The sequence below is a fragment of the Somniosus microcephalus genome, chromosome 33, assembly GCF_052327205.1.
Source record: "Somniosus microcephalus isolate GS21.2 chromosome 33, FLI_Smic_1.0, whole genome shotgun sequence".
NCBI classification, from domain to species: Eukaryota; Metazoa; Chordata; class Chondrichthyes; order Squaliformes; family Somniosidae; genus Somniosus; species Somniosus microcephalus.
The window spans coordinates 33,821,870-33,849,765 of NC_141019.1; the positions used below are offsets into that span (position 1 = coordinate 33,821,870).

The window sequence follows — 27,896 nt, forward strand, 5'->3', positions numbered from 1 at the left end:
TCACGCGCACTCTCTGCACCAGTTCACGCACACACTCTGCACCAGTTCACACACTCTCTGCACCAGTTCACGCGCACACTCTGCACCAGTTCACACACTCTCTGCACCAGTTCACGCGCACTCTCTGCACCAGTTCACGCGCACTCTCTGCACCAGTTCACGCGCACTCTCTGCACCAGTTCACGCGCACTCTCTGCACCAGTTCACGCGCACACTCTGCACCAGTTCACACGCACACTCTCGGCACCAGTTCACGCGCACTCTCGGCACCAGTTCACGCGCACACTCTGCACCAGTTCACACACACACTCTGCACCAGTTCACGCACACACTCTGCACCAGTTCACGCACACACTCTGCACCAGTTCACGCACACTCTCTGCACCAGTTCACACACACACTCTGCACCAGTTCACGCACACACTCTGCACCAGTTCACGCACACTCTCTGCACCAGTTCACGCACACTCTCTGCACCAGTTCACGCACACTCTGCACCAGTTCACGCACACTCTCGGCACCAGTTCACGCACACACTCTGCACCAGTTCACGCACACTCTGCACCAGTTCACGCGCACTCTCTGCACCAGTTCACGCGCACTCTCTGCACCAGTTCACGCGCACTCTCTGCACCAGTTCACGCACACACTCTGCACCAGTTCACACACTCTCTGCACCAGTTCACGCGCACACTCTGCACCAGTTCACACACTCTCTGCACCAGTTCACACACTCTCTGCACCAGTTCACGCGCACTCTCGGCACCAGTTCACGCACTCTCTGCACCAGTTCACGCGCACTCTCTGCACCAGTTCACGCGCACTCTCTGCACCAGTTCACGCGCACTCTCTGCACCAGTTCACGCGCACTCTCTGCACCAGTTCACGCGCACTCTCTGCACCAGTTCACGCACTCTCTGCACCAGTTCCGCACACACTCTGCACCAGTTCACGCACACTCTGCACCAGTTCACGCACACTCTCTGCACCAGTTCACGCACACTCTCGGCACCAGTTCACGCACACTCTGCACCAGTTCACGCACACTCTCGGCACCAGTTCACGCACACACTCTGCACCAGTTCACGCACACTCTGCACCAGTTCACGCGCACTCTCTGCACCAGTTCACGCGCACTCTCTGCACCAGTTCACGCACACACTCTGCACCAGTTCACACACTCTCTGCACCAGTTCACGCGCACACTCTGCACCAGTTCACACACTCTCTGCACCAGTTCACACACTCTCTGCACCAGTTCACGCGCACTCTCGGCACCAGTTCACGCACTCTCTGCACCAGTTCACGCGCACTCTCTGCACCAGTTCACGCGCACTCTCTGCACCAGTTCACGCGCACTCTCTGCACCAGTTCACGCGCACTCTCTGCACCAGTTCACGCGCACTCTCTGCACCAGTTCACGCGCACTCTCTGCACCAGTTCACGCGCACTCTCTGCACCAGTTCACGCGCACTCTCTGCACCAGTTCACGCGCACTCTCTGCACCAGTTCACGCGCACACTCTGCACCAGTTCACACACACACTCTCGGCACCAGTTCACGCGCACTCTCGGCACCAGTTCACGCGCACACTCTGCACCAGTTCACGCGCACTCTCTGCACCAGTTCACGCGCACTCTCGGCACCAGTTCACGCGCACTCTCTGCACCAGTTCACGCGCACACTCTGCACCAGTTCACGCGCACTCTCTGCACCAGTTCACGCACACTCTCTGCACCAGTTCACACACACTCTCTGCACCAGTTCACACACACTCTCTGCACCAGTTCACACACACTCTCTGCACCAGTTCACGCACACACTCTGCACCAGTTCACGCGCACTCTGCACCAGTTCACGCGCACTCTCTGCACCAGTTCACACACTCTCTGCACCAGTTCACGCACTCTCTGCACCAGTTCCGCACACACTCTGCACCAGTTCACGCACACTCTGCACCAGTTCACGCACACACTCTGCACCAGTTCACGCACACTCTCTGCACCAGTTCACGCACTCTCTGCACCAGTTCACGCGCACACTCTGCACCAGTTCACGCACTCCCTGCACCAGTTCACGCGCACACTCTGCACCAGTTCACGCACACTCTGCACCAGTTCACGCGCACTCTCGGCACCAGTTCACGCACACTCTCTGCACCAGTTCACGCACTCTCTGCACCAGTTCACGCACACACTCTGCACCAGTTCACGCACACACTCTGCACCAGTTCACGCACACACTCTGCACCAGTTCACGCGCACACTCTGCACCAGTTCACGCGCACACTCTGCACCAGTTCACGCGCACTCTCTGCACCAGTTCACGCGCACTCTCTGCACCAGTTCACGCACACACTCTGCACCAGTTCACGCACACTCTGCACCAGTTCACACACACACTCTGCACCAGTTCACGCGCACTCTCTGCACCAGTTCACGCACACACTCTGCACCAGTTCACGCACACTCTCTGCACCAGTTCACGCGCACTCTCTGCACCAGTTCACGCGCACACTCTGCACCAGTTCACGCGCACACTCTGCACCAGTTCACGCGCACTCTCTGCACCAGTTCACGCGCACACTCTGCACCAGTTCACGCACACACTCTGCACCAGTTCACGCGCACACTCTGCACCAGTTCACGCGCACACTCTGCACCAGTTCACGCGCACACTCTGCACCAGTTCACGCGCACACTCTGCACCAGTTCACGCGCACTCTCTGCACCAGTTCACGCGCACTCTCTGCACCAGTTCACACACACTCTCTGCACCAGTTCACACACACTCTGCACCAGTTCACACACACTCTGCACCAGTTCACACACACACTCTCGGCACCAGTTCACGCACACACTCTGCACCAGTTCACGCGCACTCTCTGCACCAGTTCACGCACACACTCTGCACCAGTTCACGCGCACTCTCTGCACCAGTTCACGCACACTCTCTGCACCAGTTCACGCGCACACTCTGCACCAGTTCACGCGCACACTCTGCACCAGTTCACGCACACTCTCGGCACCAGTTCACGCACACACTCTGCACCAGTTCACGCACACACTCTGCACCAGTTCACGCGCACACTCTGCACCAGTTCACACACTCTCTGCACCAGTTCACGCACACTCTCGGCACCAGTTCACGCACACACTCTGCACCAGTTCACGCACACACTCTGCACCAGTTCACACACTCTCTGCACCAGTTCACGCACACTCTCGGCACCAGTTCACGCACACACTCTGCACCAGTTCACGCACACTCTCTGCACCAGTTCACGCACACTCTCTGCACCAGTTCACGCACACTCTGCACCAGTTCACGCACACTCTGCACCAGTTCACGCACACTCTCGGCACCAGTTCACGCACACACTCTGCACCAGTTCACGCACACTCTGCACCAGTTCACGCGCACTCTCTGCACCAGTTCACGCGCACTCTCTGCACCAGTTCACGCACACACTCTGCACCAGTTCACACACTCTCTGCACCAGTTCACGCGCACACTCTGCACCAGTTCACACACTCTCTGCACCAGTTCACGCGCACTCTCTGCACCAGTTCACGCGCACTCTCTGCACCAGTTCACGCGCACTCTCTGCACCAGTTCACGCGCACTCTCTGCACCAGTTCACGCGCACACTCTGCACCAGTTCACACGCACACTCTCGGCACCAGTTCACGCGCACTCTCGGCACCAGTTCACGCGCACACTCTGCACCAGTTCACACACACACTCTGCACCAGTTCACGCACACACTCTGCACCAGTTCACGCACACACTCTGCACCAGTTCACGCACACTCTCTGCACCAGTTCACACACACACTCTGCACCAGTTCACGCACACACTCTGCACCAGTTCACGCACACTCTCTGCACCAGTTCACGCACACTCTCTGCACCAGTTCACGCACACTCTGCACCAGTTCACGCACACTCTCGGCACCAGTTCACGCACACACTCTGCACCAGTTCACGCACACTCTGCACCAGTTCACGCGCACTCTCTGCACCAGTTCACGCGCACTCTCTGCACCAGTTCACGCGCACTCTCTGCACCAGTTCACGCACACACTCTGCACCAGTTCACACACTCTCTGCACCAGTTCACGCGCACACTCTGCACCAGTTCACACACTCTCTGCACCAGTTCACACACTCTCTGCACCAGTTCACGCGCACTCTCGGCACCAGTTCACGCACTCTCTGCACCAGTTCACGCGCACTCTCTGCACCAGTTCACGCGCACTCTCTGCACCAGTTCACGCGCACTCTCTGCACCAGTTCACGCGCACTCTCTGCACCAGTTCACGCGCACTCTCTGCACCAGTTCACGCACTCTCTGCACCAGTTCCGCACACACTCTGCACCAGTTCACGCACACTCTGCACCAGTTCACGCACACTCTCTGCACCAGTTCACGCACACTCTCGGCACCAGTTCACGCACACTCTGCACCAGTTCACGCACACTCTCGGCACCAGTTCACGCACACACTCTGCACCAGTTCACGCACACTCTGCACCAGTTCACGCGCACTCTCTGCACCAGTTCACGCGCACTCTCTGCACCAGTTCACGCACACACTCTGCACCAGTTCACACACTCTCTGCACCAGTTCACGCGCACACTCTGCACCAGTTCACACACTCTCTGCACCAGTTCACACACTCTCTGCACCAGTTCACGCGCACTCTCGGCACCAGTTCACGCACTCTCTGCACCAGTTCACGCGCACTCTCTGCACCAGTTCACGCGCACTCTCTGCACCAGTTCACGCGCACTCTCTGCACCAGTTCACGCGCACTCTCTGCACCAGTTCACGCGCACTCTCTGCACCAGTTCACGCGCACTCTCTGCACCAGTTCACGCGCACTCTCTGCACCAGTTCACGCGCACTCTCTGCACCAGTTCACGCGCACTCTCTGCACCAGTTCACGCGCACTCTCTGCACCAGTTCACGCGCACACTCTGCACCAGTTCACACACACACTCTCGGCACCAGTTCACGCGCACTCTCGGCACCAGTTCACGCGCACACTCTGCACCAGTTCACGCGCACTCTCTGCACCAGTTCACGCGCACTCTCGGCACCAGTTCACGCGCACTCTCTGCACCAGTTCACGCGCACACTCTGCACCAGTTCACGCGCACTCTCTGCACCAGTTCACGCACACTCTCTGCACCAGTTCACACACACTCTCTGCACCAGTTCACACACACTCTCTGCACCAGTTCACACACACTCTCTGCACCAGTTCACGCACACACTCTGCACCAGTTCACGCGCACTCTGCACCAGTTCACGCGCACTCTCTGCACCAGTTCACACACTCTCTGCACCAGTTCACGCACTCTCTGCACCAGTTCCGCACACACTCTGCACCAGTTCACGCACACTCTGCACCAGTTCACGCACACACTCTGCACCAGTTCACGCACACTCTCTGCACCAGTTCACGCACTCTCTGCACCAGTTCACGCGCACACTCTGCACCAGTTCACGCACTCCCTGCACCAGTTCACGCGCACACTCTGCACCAGTTCACGCACACTCTGCACCAGTTCACGCGCACTCTCGGCACCAGTTCACGCACACTCTCTGCACCAGTTCACGCACTCTCTGCACCAGTTCACGCACACACTCTGCACCAGTTCACGCACACACTCTGCACCAGTTCACGCACACACTCTGCACCAGTTCACGCGCACACTCTGCACCAGTTCACGCGCACACTCTGCACCAGTTCACGCGCACTCTCTGCACCAGTTCACGCGCACTCTCTGCACCAGTTCACGCACACACTCTGCACCAGTTCACGCACACTCTGCACCAGTTCACACACACACTCTGCACCAGTTCACGCGCACTCTCTGCACCAGTTCACGCACACACTCTGCACCAGTTCACGCACACTCTCTGCACCAGTTCACGCGCACTCTCTGCACCAGTTCACGCGCACACTCTGCACCAGTTCACGCGCACACTCTGCACCAGTTCACGCGCACTCTCTGCACCAGTTCACGCGCACACTCTGCACCAGTTCACGCACACACTCTGCACCAGTTCACGCGCACACTCTGCACCAGTTCACGCGCACACTCTGCACCAGTTCACGCGCACACTCTGCACCAGTTCACGCGCACACTCTGCACCAGTTCACGCGCACTCTCTGCACCAGTTCACGCGCACTCTCTGCACCAGTTCACACACACTCTCTGCACCAGTTCACACACACTCTGCACCAGTTCACACACACTCTGCACCAGTTCACACACACACTCTCGGCACCAGTTCACGCACACACTCTGCACCAGTTCACGCGCACTCTCTGCACCAGTTCACGCACACACTCTGCACCAGTTCACGCGCACTCTCTGCACCAGTTCACGCGCACTCTCTGCACCAGTTCACGCACAATCTCTGCACCAGCTCACACACACACTCTGCACCAGTTCACGCGCACTCTCTGCACCAGTTCACGCACACACTCTGCACCAGTTCACGCGCACTCTCTGCACCAGTTCACGCGCACACTCTGCACCAGTTCACGCACACTCTCTGCACCAGTTCACGCACACACTCTGCACCAGTTCACGCGCACTCTCTGCACCAGTTCACGCGCACACTCCGCACCAGTTCACACACACACTCTCTGCACCAGTTCACGCACACACTCTGCACCAGTTCACGCGCACTCTCTGCACCAGTTCACGCACACACTCTGCACCAGTTCACACACACACTCTGCACCAGTTCACACACACACTCTGCACCAGTTCACACACACACTCTGCACCAGTTCACGCGCACTCTGCACCAGTTCACGCACACACTCTGCACCAGTTCACACAAACACTCTGCACCAGTTCACGCGCACACTCTGCACCAGTTCACGCACACTCTGCACCAGTTCACGCACACTCTGCACCAGTTCACACACACACTCTGCACCAGTTCACACACACACTCTGCACCAGTTCACGCACACTCTGCACCAGTGCACACACACACTCTGCACCAGTTCACACACACTCTGCACCAGTTCACGCGCACTCTCTGCACCAGTTCACGCGCACACTCTGCACCAGTTCACGCGCACACTCTGCACCAGTTCACGCACACACTCTGCACCAGTTCACGCACACACTCTGCACCAGTTCACGCACACTCTCTGCACCAGTTCACGCACACACTCTGCACCAGTTCACACACACACTCTGCACCAGTTCACACACACACTCTGCACCAGTTCACGCACACTCTCTGCACCAGTTCACGCACACTCTCTGCACCAGTTCACGCGCACACTCTGCACCAGTTCACGCGCACTCTCTGCACCAGTTCACGCGCACTCTCTGCACCAGTTCACGCGCACTCTCTGCACCAGTTCACGCGCACTCTCTGCACCAGTTCACGCGCACTCTCTGCACCAGTTCACGCGCACTCTCTGCACCAGTTCACGCGCACTCTCTGCACCAGTTCACGCGCACTCTCTGCACCAGTTCACGCGCACTCTCTGCACCAGTTCACGCGCACTCTCTGCACCAGTTCACGCGCACTCTCTGCACCAGTTCACGCGCACTCTCTGCACCAGTTCACGCGCACTCTCTGCACCAGTTCACGCGCACTCTCTGCACCAGTTCACGCGCACTCTCTGCACCAGTTCACGCGCACTCTCTGCACCAGTTCACGCGCACTCTCTGCACCAGTTCACGCGCACTCTCTGCACCAGTTCACGCGCACTCTCTGCACCAGTTCACGCGCACTCTCTGCACCAGTTCACGCGCACTCTCTGCACCAGTTCACGCGCACTCTCTGCACCAGTTCACGCGCACTCTCTGCACCAGTTCACGCACACACTCTGCACCAGTTCACGCGCACTCTCGGCACCAGTTCACGCACACTCTCTGCACCAGTTCACGCACTCTCTGCACCAGTTCCGCACACACTCTGCACCAGTTCACGCGCACTCTCTGCACCAGTTCACGCACACTCTCTGCACCAGTTCACGCGCACTCTCTGCACCAGTTCACACACTCTCTGCACCAGTTCACGCACACTCTCGGCACCAGTTCACGCACACACTCTGCACCAGTTCACGCACACACTCTGCACCAGTTCACACACTCTCTGCACCAGTTCACGCACACTCTCGGCACCAGTTCACGCACACACTCTGCACCAGTTCACGCACACTCTCTGCACCAGTTCACGCACACTCTCTGCACCAGTTCACGCACACTCTGCACCAGTTCACGCACACTCTGCACCAGTTCACGCACACTCTCGGCACCAGTTCACGCACACACTCTGCACCAGTTCACGCACACTCTGCACCAGTTCACGCACACTCTCTGCACCAGTTCACGCGCACTCTCTGCACCAGTTCACGCACACACTCTGCACCAGTTCACACACTCTCTGCACCAGTTCACGCGCACACTCTGCACCAGTTCACACACTCTCTGCACCAGTTCACACACTCTCTGCACCAGTTCACGCACACTCTCGGCACCAGTTCACGCACTCTCTGCACCAGTTCACGCGCACATCTCTGCACCAGTTCACGCGCACTCTCTGCACCAGTTCACGCGCACTCTCTGCACCAGTTCACGCGCACTCTCTGCACCAGTTCACGCGCACTCTCTGCACCAGTTCACGCGCACTCTCTGCACCAGTTCACGCGCACTCTCTGCACCAGTTCACGCGCACTCTCTGCACCAGTTCACGCGCACTCTCTGCACCAGTTCACGCGCACTCTCTGCACCAGTTCACGCGCACACTCTGCACCAGTTCACACACACACTCTCGGCACCAGTTCACGCGCACTCTCGGCACCAGTTCACGCGCACACTCTGCACCAGTTCACGCGCACTCTCTGCACCAGTTCACGCGCACTCTCGGCACCAGTTCACGCACACTCTCTGCACCAGTTCACGCGCACACTCTGCACCAGTTCACGCGCACTCTCTGCACCAGTTCACGCACACTCTCTGCACCAGTTCACACACACTCTCTGCACCAGTTCACACACACTCTCTGCACCAGTTCACACACACTCTCTGCACCAGTTCACACACACTCTCTGCACCAGTTCACACACACTCTCTGCACCAGTTCACGCACACACTCTGCACCAGTTCACGCGCACTCTGCACCAGTTCACGCGCACTCTCTGCACCAGTTCACACACTCTCTGCACCAGTTCACGCACTCTCTGCACCAGTTCCGCACACACTCTGCACCAGTTCACGCACACTCTGCACCAGTTCACGCACACACTCTGCACCAGTTCACGCACACTCTCTGCACCAGTTCACGCACTCTCTGCACCAGTTCACACACACTCTCTGCACCAGTTCACGCGCACACTCTGCACCAGTTCACGCACTCTCTGCACCAGTTCACGCGCACACTCTGCACCAGTTCACGCACACTCTGCACCAGTTCACGCGCACTCTCGGCACCAGTTCACGCACACTCTCTGCACCAGTTCACGCACACTCTGCACCAGTTCACACACACTCTGCACCAGTTCACGCACTCTCTGCACCAGTTCACGCACACACTCTGCACCAGTTCACGCACACACTCTGCACCAGTTCACGCACACACTCTGCACCAGTTCACGCGCACACTCTGCACCAGTTCACGCGCACTCTCTGCACCAGTTCACGCGCACTCTCTGCACCAGTTCACGCACACACTCTGCACCAGTTCACGCACACTCTGCACCAGTTCACACACACACTCTGCACCAGTTCACGCGCACTCTCTGCACCAGTTCACGCACACACTCTGCACCAGTTCACGCACACTCTCTGCACCAGTTCACGCGCACTCTCTGCACCAGTTCACGCGCACACTCTGCACCAGTTCACGCGCACACTCTGCACCAGTTCACGCGCACTCTCTGCACCAGTTCACGCGCACACTCTGCACCAGTTCACGCACACACTCTGCACCAGTTCACGCGCACACTCTGCACCAGTTCACGCACACACTCTGCACCAGTTCACGCGCACACTCTGCACCAGTTCACGCGCACACTCTGCACCAGTTCACACACACTCTCTGCACCAGTTCACACACACTCTGCACCAGTTCACACACACACTCTCGGCACCAGTTCACGCACACACTCTGCACCAGTTCACGCGCACTCTCTGCACCAGTTCACGCACACACTCTGCACCAGTTCACGCGCACTCTCTGCACCAGTTCACGCGCACTCTCTGCACCAGTTCACGCACACTCTCTGCACCAGTTCACACACACACTCTGCACCAGTTCACGCGCACTCTCTGCACCAGTTCACGCACACACTCTGCACCAGTTCACGCGCACTCTCTGCACCAGTTCACGCGCACACTCTGCACCAGTTCACGCACACTCTCTGCACCAGTTCACGCACACACTCTGCACCAGTTCACGCGCACTCTCTGCACCAGTTCACGCGCACACTCTGCACCAGTTCACACACACACACTCTGCACCAGTTCACGCACTCTCTGCACCAGTTCACGCACACACTCTGCACCAGTTCACGCACACACTCTGCACCAGTTCACGCACACACTCTGCACCAGTTCACGCGCACACTCTGCACCAGTTCACGCGCACTCTCTGCACCAGTTCACGCGCACTCTCTGCACCAGTTCACGCACACACTCTGCACCAGTTCACGCACACTCTGCACCAGTTCACACACACACTCTGCACCAGTTCACGCGCACTCTCTGCACCAGTTCACGCACACACTCTGCACCAGTTCACGCACACTCTCTGCACCAGTTCACGCGCACTCTCTGCACCAGTTCACGCGCACACTCTGCACCAGTTCACGCGCACACTCTGCACCAGTTCACGCGCACTCTCTGCACCAGTTCACGCGCACACTCTGCACCAGTTCACGCACACACTCTGCACCAGTTCACGCGCACACTCTGCACCAGTTCACGCACACACTCTGCACCAGTTCACGCGCACACTCTGCACCAGTTCACGCGCACTCTCTGCACCAGTTCACACACACTCTCTGCACCAGTTCACACACACTCTGCACCAGTTCACACACACACTCTCGGCACCAGTTCACGCACACACTCTGCACCAGTTCACGCGCACTCTCTGCACCAGTTCACGCACACACTCTGCACCAGTTCACGCGCACTCTCTGCACCAGTTCACGCGCACTCTCTGCACCAGTTCACGCACACTCTCTGCACCAGTTCACACACACACTCTGCACCAGTTCACGCGCACTCTCTGCACCAGTTCACGCACACACTCTGCACCAGTTCACGCGCACTCTCTGCACCAGTTCACGCGCACACTCTGCACCAGTTCACGCACACTCTCTGCACCAGTTCACGCACACACTCTGCACCAGTTCACGCGCACTCTCTGCACCAGTTCACGCGCACACTCTGCACCAGTTCACACACACACTCTCTGCACCAGTTCACGCACTCTCTGCACCAGTTCACACACACACTCTCGGCACCAGTTCACGCACACACTCTGCACCAGTTCACGCGCACTCTCGGCACCAGTTCACACACACTCTCTGCACCAGTTCACACACACTCTGCACCAGTTCACACACACACTCTCTGCACCAGTTCACGCACTCTCTGCACCAGTTCACACACACACTCTCGGCACCAGTTCACACACACTCTGCACCAGTTCACGCACACTCTCTGCACCAGTTCACGCACTCTCTGCACCAGTTCACGCACACTCTGCACCAGTTCACACACACTCTGCACCAGTTCACACACACACTCTCGGCACCAGTTCACGCACACACTCTGCACCAGTTCACGCACACACTCTGCACCAGTTCACGCACACACTCTGCACCAGTTCACGCACACACTCTGCACCAGTTCACGCACACACTCTGCACCAGTTCACGCGCACACTCTGCACCAGTTCACGCGCACTCTCTGCACCAGTTCACGCGCACTCTCTGCACCAGTTCACGCGCACTCTCTGCACCAGTTCACGCGCACTCTCTGCACCAGTTCACGCACACACTCTGCACCAGTTCACGCGCACTCTCGGCACCAGTTCACGCACACTCTCTGCACCAGTTCACGCACTCTCTGCACCAGTTCCGCACACACTCTGCACCAGTTCACGCGCACTCTCTGCACCAGTTCACGCACACTCTCTGCACCAGTTCACGCGCACACTCTGCACCAGTTCACACACTCTCTGCACCAGTTCACGCACACTCTCGGCACCAGTTCACGCACACACTCTGCACCAGTTCACGCACACACTCTGCACCAGTTCACACACTCTCTGCACCAGTTCACACACTCTCTGCACCAGTTCACGCACACTCTCGGCACCAGTTCACGCACACACTCTGCACCAGTTCACGCACACTCTCTGCACCAGTTCACGCACACTCTCTGCACCAGTTCACGCACACTCTGCACCAGTTCACGCACACTCTCGGCACCAGTTCACGCACACACTCTGCACCAGTTCACGCACACTCTGCACCAGTTCACGCACACTCTCTGCACCAGTTCACGCGCACTCTCTGCACCAGTTCACGCACACACTCTGCACCAGTTCACACACTCTCTGCACCAGTTCACGCGCACACTCTGCACCAGTTCACACACTCTCTGCACCAGTTCACACACTCTCTGCACCAGTTCACGCGCACTCTCGGCACCAGTTCACGCACTCTCTGCACCAGTTCACGCGCACTCTCTGCACCAGTTCACGCGCACTCTCTGCACCAGTTCACGCGCACTCTCTGCACCAGTTCACGCGCACTCTCTGCACCAGTTCACGCGCACTCTCTGCACCAGTTCACGCGCACTCTCTGCACCAGTTCACGCGCACTCTCTGCACCAGTTCACGCGCACTCTCTGCACCAGTTCACGCGCACTCTCTGCACCAGTTCACGCGCACACTCTGCACCAGTTCACACACACACTCTCGGCACCAGTTCACGCGCACTCTCGGCACCAGTTCACGCGCACACTCTGCACCAGTTCACGCGCACTCTCTGCACCAGTTCACGCGCACTCTCGGCACCAGTTCACGCGCACTCTCTGCACCAGTTCACGCGCACACTCTGCACCAGTTCACGCGCACTCTCTGCACCAGTTCACGCACACTCTCTGCACCAGTTCACACACACTCTCTGCACCAGTTCACACACACTCTCTGCACCAGTTCACACACACTCTCTGCACCAGTTCACACACACTCTCTGCACCAGTTCACGCACACACTCTGCACCAGTTCACGCGCACTCTGCACCAGTTCACGCGCACTCTCTGCACCAGTTCACACACTCTCTGCACCAGTTCACGCACTCTCTGCACCAGTTCCGCACACACTCTGCACCAGTTCACGCACACTCTGCACCAGTTCACGCACACTCTGCACCAGTTCACGCACACACTCTGCACCAGTTCACGCACACTCTCTGCACCAGTTCACGCACTCTCTGCACCAGTTCACACACACTCTCTGCACCAGTTCACGCGCACACTCTGCACCAGTTCACGCACTCTCTGCACCAGTTCACGCGCACACTCTGCACCAGTTCACGCACACTCTGCACCAGTTCACGCGCACTCTCGGCACCAGTTCACGCACACTCTCTGCACCAGTTCACGCACACTCTCTGCACCAGTTCACGCACACTCTGCACCAGTTCACACACACTCTGCACCAGTTCACGCACTCTCTGCACCAGTTCACGCACACACTCTGCACCAGTTCACGCACACACTCTGCACCAGTTCACGCGCACACTCTGCACCAGTTCACGCGCACACTCTGCACCAGTTCACGCGCACACTCTGCACCAGTTCACGCGCACACTCTGCACCAGTTCACGCGCACTCTCTGCACCAGTTCACGCGCACTCTCTGCACCAGTTCACGCGCACTCTCTGCACCAGTTCACGCGCACACTCTGCACCAGTTCACGCACACTCTGCACCAGTTCACACGCACACTCTGCACCAGTTCACGCGCACTCTCTGCACCAGTTCACGCACACACTCTGCACCAGTTCACGCGCACTCTCTGCACCAGTTCACGCGCACTCTCTGCACCAGTTCACGCGCACACTCTGCACCAGTTCACGCGCACACTCTGCACCAGTTCACGCGCACTCTCTGCACCAGTTCACGCGCACTCTCTGCACCAGTTCACGCACACACTCTGCACCAGTTCACGCGCACACTCTGCACCAGTTCACGCGCACACTCTGCACCAGTTCACGCGCACTCTCTGCACCAGTTCACACACACTCTCTGCACCAGTTCACACACACTCTGCACCAGTTCACACACACACTCTCGGCACCAGTTCACGCACACACTCTGCACCAGTTCACGCGCACTCTCTGCACCAGTTCACGCACACACTCTGCACCAGTTCACGCGCACTCTCTGCACCAGTTCACGCGCACTCTCTGCACCAGTTCACGCACACTCTCTGCACCAGTTCACACACACACTCTGCACCAGTTCACGCGCACTCTCTGCACCAGTTCACGCACACACTCTGCACCAGTTCACGCGCACTCTCTGCACCAGTTCACGCGCACACTCTGCACCAGTTCACGCACACTCTCTGCACCAGTTCACGCACACACTCTGCACCAGTTCACGCGCACTCTCTGCACCAGTTCACGCGCACACTCTGCACCAGTTCACACACACACTCTCTGCACCAGTTCACGCACTCTCTGCACCAGTTCACACACACACTCTCGGCACCAGTTCACGCACACACTCTGCACCAGTTCACGCGCACTCTCGGCACCAGTTCACACACACTCTCTGCACCAGTTCACACACACTCTGCACCAGTTCACACACACACTCTCTGCACCAGTTCACGCACTCTCTGCACCAGTTCACACACACACTCTCGGCACCAGTTCACACACACTCTGCACCAGTTCACGCACACTCTCTGCACCAGTTCACGCACTCTCTGCACCAGTTCACGCACACTCTGCACCAGTTCACACACACTCTGCACCAGTTCACACACACACTCTCGGCACCAGTTCACGCACACACTCTGCACCAGTTCACGCACACACTCTGCACCAGTTCACGCACACACTCTGCACCAGTTCACGCACACACTCTGCACCAGTTCACGCACACACTCTGCACCAGTTCACGCACACACTCTGCACCAGTTCACGCGCACACTCTGCACCAGTTCACGCGCACACTCTGCACCAGTTCACGCGCACACTCTGCACCAGTTCACGCACACACTCTGCACCAGTTCACACACACTCTCTGCACCAGTTCACGCACACACTCTGCACCAGTTCACACACACAATCTGCACCAGTTCACACACACACTCTGCACCAGTTCACGCACACTCTCTGCACCAGTTCACGCACACTCTCTGCACCAGTTCACACACACTCTGCACCAGTTCACGCGCACACTCTGCACCAGTTCACGCGCACTCTCTGCACCAGTTCACGCGCACTCTCTGCACCAGTTCACGCGCACTCTCTGCACCAGTTCACGCGCACTCTCTGCACCAGTTCACGCGCACTCTCTGCACCAGTTCACGCGCACTCTCTGCACCAGTTCACGCGCACTCTCTGCACCAGTTCACGCGCACTCTCTGCACCAGTTCACGCGCACTCTCTGCACCAGTTCACGCGCACTCTCTGCACCAGTTCACGCGCACTCTCTGCACCAGTTCACGCGCACTCTCTGCACCAGTTCACGCGCACTCTCTGCACCAGTTCACGCGCACTCTCTGCACCAGTTCACGCGCACTCTCTGCACCAGTTCACGCGCACTCTCTGCACCAGTTCACGCGCACTCTCTGCACCAGTTCACGCGCACTCTCTGCACCAGTTCACGCACACACTCTGCACCAGTTCACGCGCACTCTCGGCACCAGTTCACGCACACTCTCTGCACCAGTTCACGCACTCTCTGCACCAGTTCCGCACACACTCTGCACCAGTTCACGCGCACTCTCTGCACCAGTTCACGCACACTCTCTGCACCAGTTCACGCGCACACTCTGCACCAGTTCACACACTCTCTGCACCAGTTCACGCACACTCTCGGCACCAGTTCACGCACACACTCTGCACCAGTTCACGCACACACTCTGCACCAGTTCACACACTCTCGGCACCAGTTCACGCACACACTCTGCACCAGTTCACGCACACTCTCTGCACCAGTTCACGCACACTCTCTGCACCAGTTCACGCACACTCTCTGCACCAGTTCACGCACACTCTGCACCAGTTCACGCACACTCTCGGCACCAGTTCACGCACACACTCTGCACCAGTTCACGCACACTCTGCACCAGTTCACGCACACTCTCTGCACCAGTTCACGCGCACTCTCTGCACCAGTTCACGCACACACTCTGCACCAGTTCACACACTCTCTGCACCAGTTCACGCGCACACTCTGCACCAGTTCACACACTCTCTGCACCAGTTCACACACTCTCTGCACCAGTTCACGCGCACTCTCGGCACCAGTTCACGCACTCTCTGCACCAGTTCACGCGCACTCTCTGCACCAGTTCACGCGCACTCTCTGCACCAGTTCACGCGCACTCTCTGCACCAGTTCACGCGCACTCTCTGCACCAGTTCACGCGCACTCTCTGCACCAGTTCACGCGCACTCTCTGCACCAGTTCACGCACTCTCTGCACCAGTTCCGCACACACTCTGCACCAGTTCACGCACACTCTGCACCAGTTCACGCACACTCTGCACCAGTTCACGCACACTCTGCACCAGTTCACGCACACACTCTGCACCAGTTCACGCACACTCTCTGCACCAGTTCACGCACTCTCTGCACCAGTTCACACACACTCTGCACCAGTTCACACACTCTCTGCACCAGTTCACGCGCACTCTCTGCACCAGTTCACGCGCACTCTCTGCACCAGTTCACGCGCACACTCTGCACCAGTTCACGCGCACACTCTGCACCAGTTCACGCGCACACTCTGCACCAGTTCACGCGCACTCTCTGCACCAGTTCACGCGCACACTCTGCACCAGTTCACGCGCACACTCTGCACCAGTTCACGCGCACACTCTGCACCAGTTCACGCGCACACTCTGCACCAGTTCACGCGCACTCTCTGCACCAGTTCACGCGCACTCTCTGCACCAGTTCACGCGCACACTCTGCACCAGTTCACGCGCACTCTCTGCACCAGTTCACGCGCACACTCTGCACCAGTTCACGCGCACACTCTGCACCAGTTCACGCGCACTCTCTGCACCAGTTCACGCGCACTCTCTGCACCAGTTCACGCGCACACTCTGCACCAGTTCACACACACACTCTGCACCAGTTCACGCACACACTCTGCACCAGTTCACGCGCACACTCTGCACCAGTTCACGCGCACACTCTGCACCAGTTCACGCACACACTCTGCACCAGTTCACGCACACACTCTGCACCAGTTCACGCGCACTCTCTGCACCAGTTCACACACACTCTCTGCACCAGTTCACACACACTCTGCACCAGTTCACACACACACTCTCGGCACCAGTTCACACACACACTCTGCACCAGTTCACGCACACTCTGCACCAGTTCACACACACTCTCTGCACCAGTTCACGCACACTCTCTGCACCAGTTCACGCGCACTCTCGGCACCAGTTCACGCGCACTCTCGGCACCAGTTCACGCACACACTCTGCACCAGTTCACGCACACACTCTGCACCAGTTCACGCGCACACTCTGCACCAGTTCACACACACACTCTGCACCAGTTCACACACACACTCTGCACCAGTTCACGCGCACTCTCTGCACCAGTTCACGCGCACTCTCTGCACCAGTTCACGCGCACTCTCTGCACCAGTTCACGCGCACACTCTGCACCAGTTCACGCACACTCTCTGCACCAGTTCACGCGCACTCTCGGCACCAGTTCACGCGCACTCTCTGCACCAGTTCACACACACTCTGCACCAGTTCACGCGCACTCTGCACCAGTTCACGCGCACACTCTGCACCAGTTCACACAAACACTCTGCACCAGTTCACGCGCACACTCTGCACCAGTTCACGCACACTCTGCACCAGTTCACGCACACTCTGCACCAGTTCACACACACACTCTGCACCAGTTCACACACACACTCTGCACCAGTTCACGCACACTCTGCACCAGTGCACACACACACTCTGCACCAGTTCACGCGCACTCTGCACCAGTTCACGCGCACACTCTGCACCAGTTCACACAAACACTCTGCACCAGTTCACGCGCACACTCTGCACCAGTTCACGCACACTCTGCACCAGTTCACGCACACTCTGCACCAGTTCACGCACACTCTGCACCAGTTCACGCACACTCTGCACCAGTTCACACACACACTCTGCACCAGTTCACACACACACTCTGCACCAGTTCACGCACACTCTGCACCAGTTCACGCGCACACTCTGCACCAGTTCACGCGCACTCTCTGCACCAGTTCACGCGCACTCTCTGCACCAGTTCACGCGCACTCTCTGCACCAGTTCACGCGCACACTCTGCACCAGTTCACGCACACTCTCTGCACCAGTTCACGCGCACTCTCGGCACCAGTTCACGCGCACTCTCTGCACCAGTTCACACACACTCTGCACCAGTTCACGCACACTCTCTGCACCAGTTCACGCGCACTCTCGGCACCAGTTCACGCGCACTCTCTGCACCAGTTCACACACACTCTGCACCAGTTCACACACTCTCTGCACCAGTTCACACGCACTCTCTGCACCAGTTCACACACACTCTCTGCACCAGTTCACGCACTCTCTCGGCACCAGTTCACGCACACACTCTGCACCAGTTCACGCACACACTCTGCACCAGTTCACGCGCACTCTCGGCACCAGTTCACGCACACTCTCTGCACCAGTTCACGCACTCTCTGCACCAGTTCCGCACACACTCTGCACCAGTTCACGCGCACTCTCTGCACCAGTTCACGCGCACTCTCTGCACCAGTTCACGCGCACTCTCTGCACCAGTTCACGCGCACTCTCTGCACCAGTTCACGCGCACTCTCTGCACCAGTTCACGCGCACTCTCTGCACCAGTTCACGCGCACTCTCTGCACCAGTTCACGCGCACACTCTGCACCAGTTCACACACACACTCTCGGCACCAGTTCACGCGCACTCTCGGCACCAGTTCACGCGCACACTCTGCACCAGTTCACGCGCACTCTCTGCACCAGTTCACGCGCACTCTCGGCACCAGTTCACGCACACTCTCGGCACCAGTTCACGCGCACACTCTGCACCAGTTCACGCGCACTCTCTGCACCAGTTCACGCACACTCTCTGCACCAGTTCACACACACTCTCTGCACCAGTTCACACACACTCTCTGCACCAGTTCACACACACTCTCTGCACCAGTTCACACACACTCTCTGCACCAGTTCACGCACACACTCTGCACCAGTTCACGCGCACTCTGCACCAGTTCACGCGCACTCTCTGCACCAGTTCACACACTCTCTGCACCAGTTCACGCACTCTCTGCACCAGTTCCGCACACACTCTGCACCAGTTCACGCACACTCTGCACCAGTTCACGCACACACTCTGCACCAGTTCACGCACACACTCTGCACCAGTTCACGCACACACTCTGCACCAGTTCACGCACACACTCTGCACCAGTTCACGCACACACTCTGCACCAGTTCACGCACACACTCTGCACCAGTTCACACACTCTCTGCACCAGTTCACGCGCACACTCTGCACCAGTTCACACACTCTCTGCACCAGTTCACGCGCACTCTCTGCACCAGTTCACGCGCACTCTCGGCACCAGTTCACGCACTCTCTGCACCAGTTCACGCGCACTCTCTGCACCAGTTCACGCGCACTCTCTGCACCAGTTCACGCGCACTCTCTGCACCAGTTCACGCGCACTCTCTGCACCAGTTCACGCGCACTCTCTGCACCAGTTCACGCGCACTCTCTGCACCAGTTCACGCGCACTCTCTGCACCAGTTCACGCGCACTCTCTGCACCAGTTCACGCGCACTCTCTGCACCAGTTCACGCGCACTCTCTGCACCAGTTCACGCGCACTCTCTGCACCAGTTCACGCGCACTCTCTGCACCAGTTCACGCGCACTCTCTGCACCAGTTCACGCGCACTCTCTGCACCAGTTCACGCGCACTCTCTGCACCAGTTCACGCGCACTCTCTGCACCAGTTCACGCGCACTCTCTGCACCAGTTCACGCGCACTCTCTGCACCAGTTCACGCGCACTCTCTGCACCAGTTCACGCGCACTCTCTGCACCAGTTCACGCGCACTCTCTGCACCAGTTCACGCGCACTCTCTGCACCAGTTCACGCGCACTCTCTGCACCAGTTCACGCGCACTCTCTGCACCAGTTCACGCGCACTCTCTGCACCAGTTCACGCGCACTCTCTGCACCAGTTCACGCGCACTCTCTGCACCAGTTCACGCGCACTCTCTGCACCAGTTCACGCGCACTCTCTGCACCAGTTCACGCGCACTCTCTGCACCAGTTCACGCGCACTCTCTGCACCAGTTCACGCGCACTCTCTGCACCAGTTCACGCGCACTCTCTGCACCAGTTCACGCGCACTCTCTGCACCAGTTCACGCGCACTCTCTGCACCAGTTCACGCGCACTCTCTGCACCAGTTCACGCGCACTCTCTGCACCAGTTCACGCGCACTCTCTGCACCAGTTCACGCGCACTCTCTGCACCAGTTCACGCGCACTCTCTGCACCAGTTCACGCGCACTCTCTGCACCAGTTCACGCGCACTCTCTGCACCAGTTCACGCGCACTCTCTGCACCAGTTCACGCGCACTCTCTGCACCAGTTCACGCGCACTCTCTGCACCAGTTCACGCGCACTCTCTGCACCAGTTCACGCGCACTCTCTGCACCAGTTCACGCACACACTCTGCACCAGTTCACGCACACTCTCTGCACCAGTTCACACACACTCTCTGCACCAGTTCACGCGCACTCTCTGCACCAGTTCACGCACACACTCTGCACCAGTTCACGCACACTCTCTGCACCAGTTCACACACACTCTCTGCACCAGTTCACGCACACACTCTGCACCAGTTCACGCACACACTCTGCACCAGTTCACACACACACTCTGCACCAGTTCACACACACTCTCTGCACCAGTTCACGCACACACTCTGCACCAGTTCACGCGCACTCTCTGCACCAGTTCACGCGCACACTCTGCACCAGTTCACGCACTCTCTGCACCAGTTCACGCACACACTCTGCACCAGTTCACGCACACTCTCTGCACCAGTTCACGCACACTCTCTGCACCAGTTCACGCGCACTCTCTGCACCAGTTCACGCGCACTCTCTGCACCAGTTCACGCGCACTCTCTGCACCAGTTCACGCGCACTCTCTGCACCAGTTCACGCGCACTCTCTGCACCAGTTCACGCGCACTCTCTGCACCAGTTCACGCGCACACTCTGCACCAGTTCACGCACACACTCTGCACCAGTTCACGCACACACTCTGCACCAGTTCACGCACACACTCTGCACCAGTTCACGCACACACTCTGCACCAGTTCACGCGCACTCTCTGCACCAGTTCACGCACACTCTCTGCACCAGTTCACGCACACTCTCTGCACCAGTTCACGCACACTCTCTGCACCAGTTCACGCACACTCTCTGCACCAGTTCACGCACACACTCTGCACCAGTTCACACACACTCTCTGCACCAGTTCACATGGTCATTCGCGATTTCACAGTAACCTCTCAATCGCGACGTTTGCCATTCCCTGCACAGCCTGCGCCTTATCTGAGTAAGGATGTTGACAATATTCACAATATATATTAATGATCTAGACGAGGGAACTAGATGTAATATCTCCAAGTTTGCAGACGACACAAAGCTGAGTGGGCGTGTGTGCTGTGAGGAGGATGCCGAGAAACTCCAGTATGATTTGGACAGGTTGGGTGATTATGTGGATAAATGCGAGGTTATCCACTTTGGTGGCAAAAACAGGAATAGATTATTATCTGAACGGCAATAGATTGGGAAAAGGGGAAGTGCAACGAGACCTGGGTGTCCTTGTGCATCAGTCGCTGAAGGTAAGCATGCAGGTGCAGCAGGCGGTTAAGAAGGCAAATGGTATGTTGGCCTTCGTAGCGAGAGGATTCGAGTACAGGAGCAAGGATGTCTTGCTGCAGTTTTACAGGGCCTTGGTGAGACCACACCTTGAGTATTGTGTGCAGTTTTGGTCGCCTTATCGGAGGAAGGATGTTCTTGCCATGGAGGGAGTGCAGCGAAGATTCACCAGACTGATACCTGGGATGGCAGGAATGACGTATGAAGAGAGATTCGGTCGATTAGGCTTATATTCGCTAGAGTTTAGAAGAATGAGAGGGGATCTCATTGAAACTTATAAAATTCTAACAGGACTAGATGCAGGAAGGATGTTCCCGATGGCCGGGGAGTCCAGAACCAAGGGGGTCACAGTCTAAGGATAAGGGGTAAGGCATTTAGGGCAGAGATGAGGAGGAATTTCTTCACCCAGAGAGTGGTGAACCTGTGGAATTCTCTACCACAGAAGGCAGTTGAGGCCAATTCATTAAATATATTCAAGAAGGAGTTAGATATATTTCTTAAGGCTAAGGGGATCAAGGGATATGGGGAGAAAGCAGGGACCGGGTACTGAATTTGGATGATCAGCCATGATCGCATTGAATGGCGGAGCAGGCTCGAGGGGCCGAATGGCCGACTCCTACGTAAGTTCTTCACACCTCTCGAGTCAAGCCAACATGTGGTCATAACGGAAGAGAAGGAAGCCATTCGGCCCATCGAGTCCGTGCCGGCTCTCTCTAGACCGATCCAGTCAGTCCCATTCCTCCGCCCCATCCCCGTAGCCCTGCAAGTTTATTTCCATCACTAGCCTCGCCGCATCAATCCCTCCCTCCTCTTTCAGGGGCCGTTTGACCTGCAACGCGCTCCCACGTCATTTTTCTCATCCCTGCAAACGGGAGGCAGGTGCTTTTTGTGGGTCCGGCCGGTGGACAGACACTCAGCTCTGGAGGCTCACCTTGCTGCAGGCCAAGTGCAGAGCTGTGTTCTTGTTGACATCGTGCAGTGTCAAATCAGCACTCGCTCTGTGTAGCAGAACCTCTGGAACGAACAGAAAGCTTCATGTTAAACTGTCATCCCGCTTGTACTGGTGCGCCCAAGCGGGCGTGTGCCGAGGAGCGTCTGCGTGTGCACACGTGTCTACGTTTATGTACATGAACGCACATGGGTGCAAAGGTGCAATGCGGCACGCGTGAGTGGTGTATGTGTGTGCATAGCACATTCTACATTTATCAGACTCTGCTTCTATTTATTTGCAGATTGTGTAGAATGGGCCTGTACTCTCTGAAGTTTAGGAGAACGAGAGGCGATCTCATTGAAAATTATAAAATTCTTAAGAGGGCTCGACAAGGTAGATGCGGAGAGGTAATTTCCCCTGGCTGGAGAGTCTAGAACCAGGGGTCACAGTCTCAGGATAAGGGGTCGGCCATTTAGGACTGAGATGAGGAGGAATTTCTTCACCCAGAGGGCGGTGAATCTTTGGAATTCTCTGCCCCAGAGGGCTGTGGAGGCTCAGTCGTTGAGTATATTCAAGGCTGAGAGCGATAGATTTTTGGACTCTAGGGGAATTGAGGGATATGGGGATCGGGCGGGAAAGTGGAGTGGAGGTTGAAGATCAGCCGCGATCTTATTGAATGGCGGAGCAGGCTGGAGGGGCCGAATGGCCGACTCCTGCTTCTTATGTTATGACCCTACTTCATAGTTTCCAAACCCAGGGCACGTCGGCACCTGTGGAACTCCACCCCGGGGCAGGGTAGAAACTGGGAGAGTGGAGTGGAAGGGGGGTCAAAACAAACACATACTCGGTAAAGACTCGCACTGGTTTTAATAGCGGATTTGCAACTGGGGCCCAGTCTATTCCACTCGGCAGCACATCAGGCCCCAGAGATCCTCCAGCGCTGCCTTCTCTGCTGCCCACCGCCTCCCGCCCCACAGACAGACCATCACCCACCTACAATCTTGGTGTGCCCCTGTTCAGCTGCCATCATGAGTGGCGTCCTCCCCATTCCGTCAGTCGCGTCCACTCGGCCTCGATGGCTTAAGAGCAGCTGCAAGCACGGCACGTGGTTCGAGAATGCGGCCGCGTGCAGGGGGGTTCTGCGAAGGACAGAAGGCACAGATGGAGTCACAGAGCAGCTAGAACGCCAGACAGCAACGCTTCAAAGAACACGCACAACCCAGCAGATCTCGGAGGGGTCTCTCTCCGGGGCTAATGGAAATCAGTGAATCAAATTACCCTGGAACCTGTACAGTCGACTGGAGAGGGCACAGATTTAAGGTGATTTGGTAAGAAGAACCAGAAGCGACATGAGGAAAAAACTTTTTTTTACGCAATGAGTGGTTAGGATTTGGAACGCGCTGCCTGTTAGGGTGGTGGATACAGATTCAAGAGTGGCTTTCAAAAGGGAATTGGATAAATACTTGAAGGGGAACAGTGACGGTGCAGCTCTCCCTCAGCACTGCCTCTCCGACGGCGCAGCACTCCCTCAGTACTGCCCCTCCGACAGTGCGGCACTCCCTCAGTACCGCCCCTCCGACAGTGCGGCGCTCCCTCAGTACCGCCCCTCCGACAGTGCGGCGCTCCCTCAGTACTGCCCCTCCGACAGTGTGGCGCTCCCTCAGTACCGCCCCTCCCACAGTGCGGCGCTCCCTCAGTACCGCCCCTCCGACAGTGCGGCGCTCCCTCAGTACTGCCCCTCCGACAGTGCGGCGCTCCCTCAGTACCGCCCCTCCGACAGTGCGGCACTCCCTCAGTACCGCCCCTCCGACAGTGCGGCGCTCCCTCAATACCGCCACTCCGACAGTGCGGCGCTCCCTCAGTACTGCCCCTCCGGCAGTGTGGCACTCCCTCAGTACCGCCCCTCCGACAGTGCGGCGCTCCCTCTGTACCGCCCCTCCGACAGTGCGGCGCTCCCTCTGTACCGCCCCTCCGACAGTGCGGCGCTCCCTCTGTACTGACCCTCCGACAGTGCGGCGCTCCCTCAGTACTGCCCCTCCGACAGTGTGGCGCTCCCTCAGTACCGCCCCTCCCACAGTGCGGCGCTCCCTCAGTACCGCCCCTCCGACAGTGCGGCGCTCCCTCAGTACTGCCCCTCCGACAGTGTGGCGCTCCCTCAGTACCGCCCCTCCCACAGTGCGGCGCTCCCTCAGTACCGCCCCTCCCACAGTGCGGCGCTCCCTCAGTACTGCCCCTCCGACAGTGCGGCGCTCCCTCAGTACCGCCCCTCCGACAGTGCGGCACTCCCTCAGTACCGCCCCTCCGACAGTGCGGCGCTCCCTCAGTACCGCCCCTCCCACAGTGCGGCGCTCCCTCAGTACCGCCCCTCCGACAGTGCGGCGCTCCCTCAGTACTGCCCCTCCGACAGTGCGGCGCTCCCTCAGTACCGCCCCTCCGACAGTGCGGCACTCCCTCAGTACCGCCCCTCCGACAGTGCGGCGCTCCCTCAATACCGCCACTCCGACAGTGCGGCGCTCCCTCAGTACTGCCCCTCCGGCAGTGTGGCACTCCCTCAGTACCGCCCCTCCGACAGTGCGGCACTCCCTCTGTACCGCCCCTCCGACAGTGCGGCGCTCCCTCTGTACCGCCCCTCCGACAGTGCGGCGCTCCCTCTGTACTGACCCTCCGACAGTGCGGCGCTCCCCGAGTACCGCCCCTCCGACAGTGCGACGCTCCCTCAGTACTGCCCCTCCGACAGTGCGGCGCTCCCTCAGCACCACCCCTCCGACAGTGCGGCGATTGTGGGGCAGCGAATGGAGGCACATTTTGCAGTACCATTCCTTACCTTCCTTTGGCATCATTGCTATTCACAATCTTGGCACCCAGGACGTCAATCAGCATTTCTGCAGCTCCATTGTGACCATTTATTCTGCAGGCGAGAGATGGGGAAAGAAGAAACAAGGTGAGCAGAAAGGCTCTCAGACAGCAACATCCCTGGAGGATGCGGGCAATGGGGTACACCGAGCAAGTTTGGTGTCTCTCTCCGCGGCCTGAGAGATAAGGCCACAGCAGCAACAGGTCAAGGCGGCAACTTACACAGCACAGTGCAGAGGACTGAAAGGATCTCCCTCAAGGTTAGACAACAGTTTGTGTTCAAGTAGTAATTCCAAACAGTCTTCGTGACCTGAGGGACAGAACGGAAAGTTACGTTGAAAGCAGCAACAGCAAATTACGCTGCAGGCGAGAGAGACATCACTGTCAATGTTGCCTGTGAGCTAAGCTTTGTTCTGCGCGGCCTGCTTCTTTTTAATGAGCAGACCCCTTTGGTAACACAGAAGATAGGAGCAGGAGTCGGCCATTCGGCCCCTCGAGCCTGTTCCGCCATTCAATGAGATCATGGCTGATCATCCAAATTCAGTACCCTGTCCCTGCCTTCTCCCCATATCCCTTGATCCCTTTAGCCTTAAGAAATATATCTAACTCCTTCTTGAATATATTTAATGAATTGGCCTCAACTGCCTTCTGCGGTAGAGAATTCCACAGGTTCACCACTCTCTGGGTGAAGAAATTCCTCCTCATCTCTGTCCTAAATGGCTTCCCCCTTATCCTTAGACTGTGACCCCTGGTTCTGGACTCCCCCGCCATCGGGAACATCCTTCCTGCATCAAGTCTGTCTAGTCCTGTTAGAATTTTATAAGTTTCGATGAGATCCCCTCTCATTCTTCTAAACTCTTTTAAATGTCTGCTCATGCGCGGTATTTACAGTGTAAACCCAAGACCGCACACGGTGGAGGAGAAGCATCCGGGAAGGCGTCCAACACCTCGAGTCTCTTCGCCGGGAGCAAGCGGAAGCCCAGCGCACGTCAACCCAAGCACCCCACCCGCCCGCCCCTTCAACCACCGTCTGCCCCACCTGTGACAGAGACTGTAGGTCCCGCACTGGACTCATCCGTCACCTGGGAACTCATTTTTAATGTGGAAGCGAGTCATCCTCGGTTCCGAGGGACTGCCTAAGAAGATTTACAGCGTAAAGGCCAGTGAGCGGCCTGCGCGGGACCTTTGCGGTGACTGCACTCGAGGAAACACTGATCACAGTGTAACAACAGTCTGGACTGTGCACCTCCCAAACCCACGACCTATTCCACCGAGAAGGACAAGGGCAGCAGGCGCGTGGGAACACCACCACCTCCAAGTTCCCCTCCAAGTCACACACACCATCCTGACTTGGAAATATATCGGCCGTTCCTTCATCGTCGCTGGGTCAAAATCCTGGAACTCCCTCCCTAACAGCGCTGTGGGAGTACCTTCACCACACGGACTGCAGCGGTTCAAGAAGGCGGCTCACCACCACCTTCTCCAGGGGTGACTGGGGAAGCGCAATAAATGCCGGCCTCGCCAGCGACGCCCACATCACATAAAAAACGAATTAGAAAAAAAAAATCAAACTCCCGACCGACCCGACAATTCAGAAATGAGAGCTCGTGCAAAGGTGAGTATCTCTGTGTGTCCCACTGCCTCACCTTTATAACAGTCCCCAGTGTAAAAGTGAGTCTGTGTGTGTGTCTCACTGCCTCACCTTTATAACAGTCCCCAATGTGAAGGTATCCATTGGCAGGATAGGCGCAGTGTTCTCGCTCAGGCCAACATCCCCAGCATCGAAGCTCTGACCGCGCTCGATCAGCTCCGATGGACGGGTCACATTGTCCGCATGCCCGATACGAGACTCCCAAAACAAGCGGTCTACTCGGAGC

The 27,896-nt window shown here is 57.7% G+C and overlaps 1 protein-coding gene across 1 annotated transcript in view; it reads right to left on the reverse strand.

Annotated features, from left to right (window-relative positions):
• The window catches only part of LOC147097133 (serine/threonine-protein phosphatase 6 regulatory ankyrin repeat subunit C-like), a 107,496-nt gene that overhangs the window by 48,153 nt on the left and 31,447 nt on the right, over positions 1-27,896 (reverse strand). The window contains exons 12-15 of the mRNA XM_085972531.1: positions 26,242-26,329; positions 25,991-26,074; positions 24,160-24,305; positions 23,167-23,249 (exon numbers count right to left, since the gene is read on the reverse strand). Of these exons, the coding sequence (XP_085828657.1) occupies positions 23,167-23,249; positions 24,160-24,305; positions 25,991-26,074; positions 26,242-26,329 (401 nt within the window). The remainder of the gene's footprint in view (positions 1-23,166; positions 23,250-24,159; positions 24,306-25,990; positions 26,075-26,241; positions 26,330-27,896) is intronic.